Raw genomic sequence first — 10,183 nt, forward strand, 5'->3', positions numbered from 1 at the left:
GCTAGACTGACCATAACAGCTGAAACAGAGCAGTATCTTCTTCTCCATACAGCTAGACTGACCATAACAGCTGAAACAGAGCAGTACCTTCTCCATACAGCTAGACTGACCATAACAGCTGAAACAGAGCAGTACCTTCTCCTCCATACAGCTAGACTGACCATAACAGCTGAAACAGAGCAGTACCTTCTCCATACAGCTAGACTGACCATAACAGCTGAAACAGAGCAGCACCTTCTCCTCCATACAGATAGACTGACCATAACAGCTGAAACAGAGCAGTACCTTCTCCATACAGCTAGACTGACCATAACAGCTGAAACAGAGCAGTACCTTCTCCATACAGCTAGACTGGCCATAACAGCTGAAACAGAGCAGTACCTTCTTCATACAGCTAGACTGACCATAACAGCTGAAACAGAGCAGCACCTTCTCCTCCATACAGCTAGACTGACCATCACAGCTGAAACAGGGCAGCACCTTCTTCTCCATACAGCTAGACTGACCATAACAGCTGAAACAGAGCAGTACCTTCTTCATACAGCTAGACTGACCATAACAGCTGAAACAGAGCAGCACCTTCTCCTCCATACAGCTAGACTGACCATCACAGCTGAAACAGGGCAGCACCTTCTCCTCCATACAGCTAGACTGACCATCACAGCTGAAACAGGGCAGCACCTCACTAGCTGCTTTGCATTGGTTTTAGGTTTTCAACCCACTTCCAAAATGAGCACCTTCCAACATTATCTGGCATATTTTGGTATCAGAAAACACCGTGATCAACATCAAACCAGCCTCCTCTGACAAGAGAATGTTTGTGAATATGCAGTGATGGTGGTACTGTCTGTCACCTCACTGACTGTCAGGTCAACCAGGAGGTCATGTCTAGCTATGTATAAGTCTGGAGCCTAGTTAACCAGGAAGTCATGTCTAGCTATGTATAAGTCTGGAGCCTAGTTAACCAGGAAGTCATGTCTAGCTATGTATAAGTCTGGATCCTAGTTAACCAGGAAGTCATGTCTAGCTATGTATAAGTCTGGAGCCTAGTTAACCAGGAAGTCATGTCTAGCTATGTATAAGTCTGGAGCCTAGTTAACCAGGAAGTCATGTCTAGCTATGTATAAGTCTGGAGCCTAGTTAACCAGGAAGTCATGTCTAGCTATGTATAAGTCTGGATCCTAGTTAACCAGGAAGTCATGTCTAGCTATGTATAAGTCTGGAGCCTAGTTAACCTCCCCTTTCAGGTCAACCAGGAGGTCATCTCTAGCTATGTATAAGTCTGGAGCCTAGTTAACCAGGAAGTCATGTCTAGCTATGTATAAGTCTGGAGCCTAGTTAACCAGGAAGTCATGTCTAGCTATGTATAAGTCCGGAGCCTAGTTAACCAGGAAGTCATGTCTAGCTATGTATAAGTCTGGAGCCTAGTTAACCTCCCCTTTCAGGTCAACCAGGAAGTCATGTCTAGCTATGTATAAGTCCGGAGCCTAGTTAACCAGGAAGTCATGTCTAGCTATGTATAAGTCCGGAGCCTAGTTAACCAGGAAGTCATGTCTAGCTATGTATAAGTCCGGAGCCTAGTTAACCAGGAAGTCATGTCTAGCTATGTATAAGTCCGGAGCCTAGTTAACCAGGAAGTCATGTCTAGCTATGTATAAGTCTGGAGCCTAGTTAACCTCCCCTTTCAGGTCAACCAGGAAGTATGTATAAGTCTGGAGCCTAGTTAACCTCCCCTTTCAGGTCAACCAGGAAGTATGTATAAGTCTGGAGCCTAGTTAACCTCCCCTTTCATGTAAGATAGTCATGATCAGCATGATTTCAGGGAAAGAAGATTATTTTGTACATGTATTAAACTGCGAGTTTGACCAATTCCAGTCCAGTTATTGTTAATTATTATTTATGATTATTCACTCGGGGGGGGGGGGAAATGTTTATTTTGGTTTCTATTTGATAAAGGATGTCATTGCCCTTTTAAGACGCCATTGCCCCTTTAAAGAGCTCTGTTGCGCAGCTCCACCTAAACCATGCCCTGGTTGGAACGGCGTTTTTTAAAACGATGCCACGCCCTCAATTATTGGAGTAGAGAAATAAACGTGGTAACAATGGAAAGCTGGGATCTTTTTTTAACAAAGGGTTAGGGTTTCAAACTGCTTTCAAAACGTGTTTCCTGAGATTGCATTAAGAACTGTTGTGAGTTGACTGCTTGTCAGAATACACGTTTCACTCCCTATGGCTCTCACATGAATGCGCCTGGAGAGGAATATTTCTCTTGCATAGAACAACAAGTTGCCTACTATGGGGTTGTCCTGTTTTGTTTTAATAGCAACATTACATGGCAAAAAAATAGTCGCACTGGAAAGTTCCATCCTGAATAATAATTAATGACTTCGCCATTAGCTACGGTAGTCTTCACACCACTGTGTGAGTCGCCATTAGCTACGGTAGTCTACACACCACTGTGGGAGTCGCCATTAGCTACGGTAGTCTACACACCACTGTGTGAGTCGCCATTAGCTACGGTAGTCTACACACCACTGTGGGAGTCGCCATTAGCTACGGTAGTCTACACACCACTGTGGGAGTCGCCATTAGCTACGGTAGTCTACACACCACTGTGTGAGTCGCCATTAGCTACGGTAGTCTACACACCACTGTGTGAGTCGCCATTAGCTACGGTAGTCTACACACCACTGTGTGAGTCGCCATTAGCTACGGTAGTCTACACACCACTGGTCGCCATTAGCTACGGTAGTCTACACGCCGCTGTGGGAGTCGCCATTAGCTACGGTAGTCTACACACCACTGTGTGAGTCGCCATTAGCTACGGTAGTCTACACACCACTGTGTGAGTCGCCATTAGCTACGGTAGTCTACACACCACTGTGTGAGTCGCCATTAGCTACGGTAGTCTACACACCACTGTGGGAGTCGCCATTAGCTACGGTAGTCTTCACACCACTGTGTGAGTCGCCATTAGCTACGGTAGTCTACACACCACTGGTCGCCATTAGCTACGGTAGTCTACACACCACTGTGTGAGTCGCCATTAGCTACGGTAGTCTACACACCACTGTGGGAGTCGCCATTAGCTACGGTAGTCTACACACCACTGTGGGAGTCGCCATTAGCTACGGTAGTCTTCACACCACTGTGTGAGTCGCCATTAGCTACGGTAGTCTACACACCACTGTAGGAGTCGCCATTAGCTACGGTAGTCTACACACCACTGTGGGAGTCGCCATTAGCTACGGTAGTCTTCACACCACTGTGTGAGTCGCCATTAGCTACGGTAGTCTACACACCACTGTGGGAGTCGCCATTAGCTACGGTAGTCTACACACCACTGTGGGAGTCGCCATTAGCTACGGTAGTCTTCACACCACTGTGTGAGTCGCCATTAGCTACGGTAGTCTACACACCACTGTGTGAGTCGCCATTAGCTACGGTAGTCTACACACCACTGTGGGAGTCGCCATTAGCTACGGTAGTCTACACACCACTGGTCGCCATTAGCTACGGTAGTCTACACACCACTGTGTGAGTCGCCATTAGCTACGGTAGTCTTCACACCACTGTGTGAGTCGCCATTAGCTACGGTAGTCTACACACCACTGTGGGAGTCGCCATTAGCTACGGTAGTCTACACACCACTGTGTGAGTCGCCATTAGCTACGGTAGTCTACACGCCACTGTGTGAGTCGCCATTAGCTACGGTAGTCTACACGCCGCTGGTCGCCATTAGCTACGGTAGTCTACACGCCACTGTGGGAGTCGCCATTAGCTACGGTAGTCTACACACCACTGTGTGAGTCGCCATTAGCTACGGTAGTCTACACGCCGCTGGTCGCCATTAGCTACGGTAGTCTACACGCCACTGTGTGAGTCGCCATTAGCTACGGTAGTCTACACGCCGCTGTGGGAGTCGCCATTAGCTACGGTAGTCTACACACCACTGTGTGAGTCGCCATTAGCTACGGTAGTCTACACACCACTGTGGGAGTCGCCATTAGCTACGGTAGTCTACACACCACTGTGTGAGTCGCCATTAGCTACGGTAGTCTACACACCACTGTGTGAGTCGCCATTAGCTACGGTAGTCTACACACCACTGTGGGAGTCGCCATTAGCTACGGTAGTCTACACACCACTGGTCGCCATTAGCTACGGTAGTCTACACACCACTGTGTGAGTCGCCATTAGCTACGGTAGTCTTCACACCACTGTGTGAGTCGCCATTAGCTACGGTAGTCTACACACCACTGTGGGAGTCGCCATTAGCTACGGTAGTCTACACACCACTGTGGGAGTCGCCATTAGCTACGGTAGTCTACACACCACTGTGGGAGTCGCCATTAGCTACGGTAGTCTACACACCACTGTGTGAGTCGCCATTAGCTACGGTAGTCTACACGCCGCTGTGTGAGTCGCCATTAGCTACGGTAGTCTACACGCCGCTGGTCGCCATTAGCTACGGTAGTCTACACGCCACTGTGGGAGTCGCCATTAGCTACGGTAGTCTACACACCACTGTGTGAGTCGCCATTAGCTACGGTAGTCTACACACCACTGTGGGAGTCGCCATTAGCTACGGTAGTCTACACACCACTGTGGGAGTCGCCATTAGCTACGGTAGTCTACACACCACTGTGTGAGTCGCCATTAGCTACGGTAGTCTACACACCACTGTGGGAGTCGCCATTAGCTACGGTAGTCTACACACCACTGGTCGCCATTAGCTACGGTAGTCTACACGCCGCTGGTCGCCATTAGCTACGGTAGTCTACACACCACTGTGGGAGTCGCCATTAGCTACGGTAGTCTACACACCACTGGTCGCCATTAGCTACGGTAGTCTACACGCCGCTGGTCGCCATTAGCTACGGTAGTCTACACACCACTGGTCGCCATTAGCTACGGTAGTCTACACACCACTGGTCGCCATTAGCTACGGTAGTCTACACGCCGCTGGTCGCCATTAGCTACGGTAGTCTACACGCCACTGTGTGAGTTAAGCACCTCGTGCATTATAGACTATTTAATTGACTTCATCTGAACATCGTCAGTGTCAGCAACAAATCAACAATGCATTTCAGTTTGGGGCACAAAGCGTAACCGAGAAAATAAAATATTTGACAATACATTTATTTTGGGGGAATATATTTCGTAGAACAGACATGCTTCTATAACAGGCTACGTCATCTCCAAACCAGATTTTTTTTATATTGCGGATTGAAATTCTTCGCAGTGAGAACTTTAACCCAATGTGAGTCTGCAACAACTGCAACTGTCTGTGTCCATCTGAGATCCACTCCAGTCCCCCAGGAGTCGCTGTCTGTGTCCATCTGAGATCCACTCCAGTCCCCCGGTAGATAAAAAAAGTTGTTGAGGTCACACACGTTACAGCTACAGGTACAGGAAGTACTACGGACCCTACAGGAAGTGATGTCACCTTAAACAGTCCGAGAACCACCAGCTCCTCCGAGGCGACGAAGCGATCTGATTGGTTCAGGTCAGTGATGATGTCAGCACTAGGCCCCGCCCTCCTCTTCAGCCACGTTACGATGGAGGCCGAATTCTGGAAGACTAACAGACAGAAGAGAGAGGGTGTGTGTGTGTGTGTGTGTGTGTGTGTGTGTGTGTGTGTGTGTGTGTGTGTGTAATGTGTGTGTGTGTGTAATGTGTGTGTGTGTGTAATGTGTGTGTGTGTGTGTCTGTACCTGGGCAGGGTACAGGGTTGTGTCTGTCTCCTGATAGGTAGAGCCGTAGAGGGGGTGGAGTCGTGGCGTTCAGTTCTTTGGTCAGTTTGGGTTCCTTGGAGACGTCGACCACGCCCAGTTTCACCTCCGAGCCAATCAGCTGCTCCGCTGCACCACGGAACGCTAACGCCAGCCGCTGGGCATCCCCAGAGAGAGGAGCAACTACATGCACACACACACACACACACACATTACACACATTACACACACACATACACACACACACATTACACACACACACACACACACACACATTACACACACACACATTATAAACACACACACACACACACACACACACACACACACACACACATTACACACACACACATTACACACACACACACACACACACACACATTACACACACACACACACACACACACACATTACACACACACACATTACACACACATTACACACACACACATTACACACACACACATTACACACACACACACACACACACACACACACATTACACACATTACACACACACACATTACACACACACACACACACACACACACACACACACACATTACACGGCAGGTAGCTTAGTGGGTAAGAGCGTTGTGCCAGTAACCGAAAGGTCGCTGGTTCTAATCCCCGAGCCGACTAGGTGAAAAATCTGTCGATGTGCCCTTGAGCAAGGCACTTAACCCTAATTGCTCCTGTAAGTCGCTCTGGATAAGAGCATCTGCTAAATGACTAAAATGTAAATGTAAATGTACACACACACACATTACACACATACACATTACACACACATTACACACATTACACACACACACACACATTACACACACACACATTACACACACACACATTACACACACATTACATACACACACACACACATTACACACACATTACACACACACACATTACACACACACACATTACACACACACACATTACACACACACACATTACACACACATTACACACACACACATTACACACACATTACACACACACACACACACATTACACACACATTACACACACATTACACACATACACATTACACACACATTACACACACACACATTATAAACACACACACACACATTACACACACACACACATTACACACACGCATTACACACACATTTAGCGTCTGCTAAATGGCATATTATTATTATTATAAAGTAAAACTGTCAAAAATGTGGCAAAGAAATTAACTTTTATGTCCTGAATACAAAGCATTATGTTTGGGGCAAATCCAACACGACACATCACTGAGTACCACTCTCCACATTTTCCAGCATGATGGTGGCTGCATCATGTTATGGGTATGATTGTCATCGTCAAGGGAGGGTTTTAGGATACAAACAAACAGAATAGAGCTAAGCAGAGGCAAAATCCTAGCGAAAACCCTTTCCAACAGACACTGGGACACAAATTCACCTTTCAGCAGAACAAAAACCTAATGTACACTGGAGTTGCTCACCAAGACCACAGTGAATGTTCCCGAGTGGCCGAGTTACAATTTTGACTTAAATCAACTTGAAAATCTATTGCAAGACAGCACCGCCGAGTGCTGAAGCGCATAGCATATAAAAATCTTCTGTCCTCAGTTGCCAACACTCACTACAGAGTTCCAAACTGCCTCTAGAAGCAACGTCAGCACAATAACTGTTCGTCAGGAGCTTCATGAAATGGGTTTCCATGGCCGAGCAGCTGCACACAAGCCTAAGATCACCATGAGCAATGCCAAGCGTCGGATGGAGTGGTGTAAAGCTCACCGCCATTGGACTCTGGAGCAGTGGAAACACGTTCTCTGGAGTGATGAATCACGCTTTACCATCTGGCAGTCCGACGGACGCATCTGGGTTTGGCGGATGCCTGGAGAACGCTACCTGTCCGAATGCATAGTGCCAACTGTAAAGTTTGGTGGAGGAGGAGTAATGGTCTGGGGCTGTTTTTAACGGCTCGGGCTAGGCCCCTTAGTTCCAGTGAAGGGAAAGGCCCTTTCCTGTTTCAGCATGACAATGCCCCCGTGCACAAAGCGAGGTCCATACAGAAATGGTTTGTAGAGATCGGTGTGGAAGAACTTGACTGGCCTGCACAGAGCCCTGACCTCAACCCCATCGAACACCTTTGGGATGAATTGGAACGCCGACTAATCGCCCAACATCAGTGCCCGACCTCACTAATGCTCTTGTGGCTGAATGGAAGCAAGTCCCCGCAGCACTTTTCCAACACCTAGTGGAAAGCCTTCCCAGAAGAGTGGAGGCTGTTATAGCAGCAAAGGGGGGACCAACTCCATATTAATGACCATGATTTTGGAATGAGATGTTCGACGAGTAGGTGTCCACATACTTTTGGTCATGTAGTGTAACTACTACTATTATGACCCCATATAACGACTACTACTATTATGACCCCATATAACGACTACTACTATTATGACCCCATATAACGACTACTACTAATATGACCCCATATAACGACTACTACTATTATGACCCCATATAACGACTACTACTATTATGACCCCATATAACGACTACTACTATTATGACCCCATATAACGACTACTACTATTATGACCCCATATAACGACTACTACTATTATGACCCCATATAACGACTACTACTAATATGACCCCATATAACGACTACTACTATTATGACCCCATATAACGACTACTACTATTATGACCCCATATAACGACTACTACTATTATGACCCCATATAACGACTACTACTATTATGACCCCATATAACGACTACTACTATTATGACCCCATATAACGACTACTACTATTATGACCCCATATAACGACTACTACTATTATGACCCCATATTACTACCCTGGTCATGGCAGTCAGTAGAATCAGTTGATCGGGAGAAGCAGGGTCTTTACTGCTTGGTTGGAGCAAAAGCCTGCACTAACACCAGCCCTCTGCAGATTGGTTCCAGTACCAGGCTGGATGTGTAGAGGGCTTAGGGTTAGTACTAGTTAGGGTTAGTACTAGTTAGGGTTAGTACTAGTTACAGTACTTAGGGTTAGTACTAGTTACAGTACTTAGGGTTAGTACTAGGTACAGTACTTAGGGTTAGTACTAGGTACAGTACTTAGGGTTATTACTAGTTACAGTACTTAAGGTTAGTACTAGTTACAGTACTTAGGGTTAGTACTAGTTACAGTACTTAGGGTTAGTATTAGTTAGGGTTAGTACTAGTTACAGTACTTAGGGTTAGTATTAGTTAGGGTTAGTACTAATTACAGTACTTAGGGTTAGTACTAGTTACAGTACTTAATGTTAGTACTAGTTACAGTACTTAGGGTTAGTACTAGTTACAGTACTTAGGGTTAGTACTAGTTAAGGTTAATACTAGTTACAGTACTTAGGGTTAGTACTAGTTACAGTACTTAAGGTTAGTACTAGTTACAGTACTTAGGGTTAGTACTAGTTACAGAACTTAGGGTTAGTACTAGTTACAGTACTTAAGGTTAGTACTAGTTACAGTACTTAGGGTTAGTACTAGTTACAATACTTAGGGTTAGTATTAGTTAGGGTTAGTACTAGTTACATTACTTAGGGTTAGTACTAGTTACAGTACTTAGGATTAGTACTAGTTACAGTACTTAGGGTTAGTACTAGCTACAGTAATTAGGGTTAGTACTAGTTACAGTACTTAGGGTTAGTACTAGTTACAGTACTTATGGTTAGTACTAGTTACAGTACTTAGGGTTAGTACTAGTTACAGTACTTCAGGTTAGTACTCGTTACAGTATTTAGGGCTAAAGGTTAGTGGGTTACTTACAGAAGTGCACCAGCAGCTGTTTGTGTTGTTGGAGCGCTCGGTTAAAGTTCTCCTTCTTCAACTGCAGCACCCCGTTCTCCTCCGGGAGAGAGGTAGAGCTGCCAGGTCCACTCAGACAGCAGCCAGCTACGCAGAGCAGCAGCAGTGCCCTCCTCATGGTTATTCACAGTGGAACTGACTCTCACACAGAGGGAGTCTGGGTCTGTCTGTGTGAATGTGTGACAGTGTCTGTGTTAGTATGTGTGTGGTGTGTGTGTGTGTGTGTGTAGTGTGTGTGTAGTGCGTGTAGTGTGTGTAGTGTGTAGTGTGTGTGCTGCTGAGGGGGAATGTAAGATAGGGCTGATAAGAAACGTGTACTTTGGATCCGCTGGTAATGGCCCCTCTCTGATTGTGTGGGTGTGTGAGATGTGTGTGTGTCTGCAGGTGTGTGTGTGTGTGTGTGTGTGTGTGTGTGTGTGTGTGTGTGTGTGTGACTGTGTGTGTGTGTGTGTGTGTGTGAGTGTGTGAGATGTGTGTGAGTGTGTCTGTGTGTGCAGGTGTGTGTGTGTGTCTGTGTGTGCAGGTGTGTGTGTGTGTGTGTGTGTGTCTGTGTCTGTGTGTGTGTGTGTGTGTGTGTCTGTGTGTGCAGGTGTGTGTGTGTGTGTG

The 10,183-nt window shown here is 46.4% G+C and overlaps 1 protein-coding gene across 1 annotated transcript; it reads right to left on the reverse strand.

The window, feature by feature from the left end:
• Positions 1-850: 850 nt before the first annotated feature.
• On the reverse strand, positions 851-9,737 carry LOC311121015 (protein disulfide-isomerase-like; the record flags this gene model as incomplete). The annotated part of the gene is made up of 4 exons (XM_084195558.1): positions 9,539-9,737; positions 5,718-5,918; positions 5,450-5,583; positions 851-862 (listed from the first exon to the last, which is right to left on the reverse strand). The coding sequence occupies exons 1-4, from the start codon at positions 9,693-9,695 to the stop codon at positions 851-853; spliced, it is 504 nt and encodes a 167-aa protein (XP_084051684.1). The 5' UTR covers positions 9,696-9,737.
• Positions 9,738-10,183: the final 446 nt, after the last annotated feature.

The sequence above is a fragment of the Coregonus lavaretus genome (assembly GCF_964263955.1).
Source record: "Coregonus lavaretus genome assembly, contig: HAP1_SCAFFOLD_1732, whole genome shotgun sequence".
Lineage (NCBI taxonomy): Eukaryota > Metazoa > Chordata > Actinopteri > Salmoniformes > Salmonidae > Coregonus > Coregonus lavaretus.